General features: G+C 50.7%; 1 protein-coding gene across 1 annotated transcript; it reads left to right on the top strand.

Moving 5' to 3' along the window:
- Positions 1-828: 828 nt before the first annotated feature.
- TRNP1 (TMF1-regulated nuclear protein 1) lies at positions 829-1,397 on the top strand (the record flags this gene model as incomplete). Its single annotated transcript, XM_015409431.1, has 1 exon — positions 829-1,397. A coding segment is annotated over exon 1 (569 nt), but the record flags the coding sequence as incomplete, so codon positions are not given.
- Positions 1,398-4,506: the final 3,109 nt, after the last annotated feature.

Below are 4,506 nucleotides of genomic sequence, written 5' to 3'. Positions count from 1 at the left end.
TAGACAGTGCACACATCTAATGTAGTCAGGTATACCCAACTCATGCCTTCTCTCCACTCGATTTCAACCCCATCTCTCTTCCTCCTCCAAAGCTCTGTACAGCACCTGGCACAATCCGGGAAAGGTACTAAACCGAAGGGTGGGGGCCTTTCCTGCGTAGGGGTGTTTCAGAGCAATCGTCAGCGCACCTCCGTGCCCCCTCAGATTCTATTCTGGCGTGCTCGACGCATTCATTTTCCCTAAAAAGGAAGCTCTATCGTTAAAGGGAGGGGAAGGAATAGCAGCGAAGAGTCTCCCAGTGGGCGTGTACAAAGGCGATGCATAGCCCAGCTAAGAGAAGGCAGAACGGACGGACTGGGCTCGGGAGAAATTCTGCGCATCGGACGGAGCGGGGAGGGCCCCGGGCGGGGATTAGCAGGCTGAGTGATGCTCCCGCAGCTTCTCTGACTGGCTCTGGGAAGCATCTCTCCGCGCCCTGCCGACACCCCCCCCCCCCCCCCCCCCCCACCCCCCCCCGCGCTATAAGAGCGCTCAGAGGCGTCGGCGCCTCTCTCAGAACAGACCGAGTGTGGCGCTTCCTGGGCTAGACCAACCTCGACTTTACACTCTCCCCTCGCCTTCAAGGCCGCCCACCGCTCGCCTGCACTACTCTTCCGAAGCGCCGGAGGTAACTGCGGGCCAAGAACACCAACCTCGGGAGCGCTTCCCAAGAGAAATCGGCACCGGAGCGTTCCCGTTTGGCTCCCCAGCGGAAAGGACACAGCCCCTCGCCACTAGTGTCTCCAAGGCGCAGAGGTGAGCTCGAGGTCTCCAACGCGCCCGCCTCGGATGGCCGGCGGCGGCGCAGCGGCCCCTGGCGGCGAAGCCACGATGCCACGCCGTTCCCTTCGCGCGGAGGAAGGGGCCGCGGCGGCGTCCAACCGAGAGCTGGAGGCGCGAGGCGCCTCGGCCACGTCTTTGCCCGCGGCCGTGCGGGGAGCTCTGGAGCTGGCCGAAGCTCGGAGGAAGCTGCTGGAGGCCGAAGGGCGGCGCCAGCTGGTCTCAGAGCTGGAGAGCCGCGTCCAGCAGCTGCACCGCGTCTTCATCGAAGCCGAGCTGCGCATGGCCAGCCGTGCCGAAAGCATGGGCCGCCTGGGCAGCAGCGTGGCTCAAGCCGAGATCTACCTGGCGGCGCACGGCCAGCGTCTCAAGAAGAACCTGCGGCGCTGCAAGAAACCGCGGGCCCCGGCCCTGCTAGCCTCCGCGCTAGGACTCAGCAGCTGCGTGCCCTGGGCGGCGTGCCGCATGCGCCGCGGCCGAGGGGGCGCGCCGGAGCCGCCGGAGTCGCCTTTCAAGAGGAGCCTCCAGGGAGCGGCAGTTTCTCCGCAGCCGCCTGGGGAGGCCTCCCTTAGAGGGGGGTATGGCGCACCTCTGGCTTCAATGCCCTGTGCAAAAGGAGGGACTTCCTCTAACAAGAGGGTGTGTGTGTGCGCCTAGCATTCTGTCATGGGCTTGGATGTGGCGACCTTTGCCGAATTCCGTGGATGTGAGCTGAGCGTCTGCTGATGTCTGCCATGCTAGTGACAATCACATTTATTAACTTAGAAATTTTACCCTGCTCTTCCTCCCAGGAGCTCAGACGGTATACAGCAGTAGGCTGACAGTGTGTGACTTGGCCCAAGGTCATCCAGTGAGCTTCCACAGCAGAGTGGAGATTTGAACCTGGATCTTCCAGATCCTGGTCCAGCACCATAGCCAATATCATACTGACTTCCTGTGCAGGTGTCCTGGATTGTCTTTGACTCAGTGCCCACCTGAAAACCATTTGTACACCCTAGGCAGTGTCCGATTCTCATGGCAGGTGTCATCCTTAAAAAATGTAGGCATGGATATGTATATATTCTCATATATATGTATCTGCCAAGAGGATCCGCCTCATGCTGCTGATGAATAGGCTGTGGCTATGACAGCTGATTTCAGAAGTAAAATGTTTTGTCTGCAAAATGCCACAGCAAGACTCCAGTTTGGTTTTGCTGCAACTCTGGAATTCATGGCTGGAAAAAGAAACTTTTGGTAGAGAGCATTGGCTCCAGGACCTTAATGAAGTGCTCAGTGTCAGGGATCCAGGGAGAAATGGGGAAGCAGAAGGAAAAGATAAGGTTGTGCCTGCCTGCTGTTAGGCAGTTAATTTTCTGTCCATCTTGAGTTTGGTCCTGTAAGAGTGCCGTGTTTCTTCAGAAGGCTGCAACCATTTCAGCTCGGCTTGCATAACACTGACAGCAGATTGGGACATTAAATGAGCCCTGGAGCAAGCTGAGCAGAGTGGCCCTTACAGTGCCAGCAGCATCACAAGGTCCACTCACCATGGCTTGGGGCTGAGCTGAACGGATTATGTGCCAATACTGTGGGGGCTGCTCCACTCAGCTTGCTCCTGGCCACCAGTGGCCCACCAACAATTTTCCTGCTAATTGAAAGGGTCATTCAACCCCCTTGCTTCTAAAACCTGATTGTATCTGTAAAGAGGGAAACTCTGGACAACCCATGTTATGTGGACAGGCTTGCATGTGATTTACCACAAGGTCAAACTCAGAACCGGTATTGTAGAAGGACAGATGTCTCATCAGACCTCTGTCACATGGTCTTGGTTGTCACCAGAGACTTTCCCACTAGCTCCAACTCAAGATTGCGATTGTATTTGCCCACGCTACTTGTTATAATTTCTTAACCTGTTTTCCTGTTCTCAGTCATGGGGAACTGGATCCAATAATTTTGCCTTAATTGTGCCCTTGTCCAAATGAAACCTGTTATCAGCTGGGAAAAATGAGCTCTGGAAGGGCCCCAAGCCAGAGGCAGCCTGAACTGCCTCTCCTGCTGTTTTGGACATTGCATTGATTTGGACTAAGATGAAACTTCATCTCCAATGATTGTATTATAATTATTTTTATGCCTCCTGTAGAGAGCCTAACTCATCAGAGCTGGGCTTTCCTACTGGCCTGAATGCACAGGGTCCGGAAAGCAAACAGTTTCAAAAGTAATGAGGGCTAACTTTATAGCACTTTGGACATAGATGGTGTTTGCCATTTGGTTTCCACAGGGTAGTGTTTTGGCGCACGATCAGTGATAAAGTGCTCCTGTCCAAGTGCTGTTGGAATGAATGGGAGCCATGCACATGCCGTACAGTGGTGTTGCTTGATCCCCATTCAGTTCATCCAGCTTTGGATAGGAACATTAAGGGGCTGTACCCTTAGCTTGTGGGTCTGCAGCCTTTTATAATTCAAGAGCCAAATATCACCAAAATTCAGAGCTAGTGATCATCAGTGAGCCAGAGTCCGAGAGCCCGTTTGCATAAGTGAACATATTAATGTTACTGATAATAGATGGCTTGATTCATAATCCAAGAAGTTTCTGCAGCTGTTTCAAACCCTTTGTTAAGATGATCTCCCAAAAGGTCTCACAATGTCATAAATATATACCAGAGCAACCAGCACTGGCATAAATGTGCACATAGTTCACACTTGGATTCCTGGCAGCGGTTCACCAGTATCATTTCCCTTTCTATAAAACATCTCTAAGAAACCCTTTAGTCATATTCTATCCAACCTATTTTTCCAATTGTTAAGTCGCTCACTTAACAAAGCAGTCGGAGAGTGATTCAGCAAGAACACAACTTTATTCTTCAACTCGAACACAACTCCAACACGGATCAACATCTGATAGCCGGAACAGCCTTTACATTGCAGCTGTCCTGCTTTTAAACATTCCCGGCTAATGTAGCCACACCCACTGTACAAATATCAACCTATGAGGTTGCAGAGATAAGGTCCAATTACATTAGTTCCCGCTCAGGGAGCTTGCTAGAAAGTGATTGGTTAGGTGCTTCCTGGGCTAGTAAAACGATTGGGTGGATTTGGATCCTAGCCCAGGACGAAGCTTTACATTGCACTTCAATTAGATGTTTCACAACATATCATGCATTCAAGGCAGCTTCGAATACACTACACCAATGGTCCTTCATGTAAAGGTTTTGTTTTATTTTTTAATACAGCCATATTTGGTTCAGTAATGAGCTACATTTGGCTGTGGGACCAGAGGTTGCAGGCCTCCTGAAGTTAACAGATTTGGAGGTGTGGCATTTTTTAAAAATCCAGGTTTTGTATATATTGTGATAACTTCATTTTAAGCTAGTTTACCAAGGGAATAGGTTGAATCAGATTTAAGAGCAGTTCTTCAATCCCTAAAGATGCTGAAATTAAAGATGAGCTAGGTTTTTAGTAGGGTGTGGATAGATGTTGGAACTTTATGCTCAAATAACTATTGATTATGTTGTACAGTCTATGGAGTTCTAATTGCAAACAGGTAGACATTCCTAATAAAGTTATATTGCTTTTGCAAGAAGCTGGAATGATAGAGAAAGATACAGGAGGTTTTGGATGGGGAGGTTTTGAAGAGAAAAGAAACTACACGTTCTCACAATCTGCATGCTCAAACAAGCAGTTATTTTTAATTGTAAGGAGAATCACGACCACT

Source organism: Gekko japonicus, unplaced genomic scaffold (genome assembly GCF_001447785.1).
Source record: "Gekko japonicus isolate JY-2015 unplaced genomic scaffold, Gekko_japonicus_V1.1 scaffold800, whole genome shotgun sequence".
Classification (NCBI taxonomy): Eukaryota; Metazoa; Chordata; class Lepidosauria; order Squamata; family Gekkonidae; genus Gekko; species Gekko japonicus.
The sequence above is the reverse complement of the archived record's forward strand: the minus strand, read 5'-3'. Positions and strand labels throughout refer to the sequence as shown.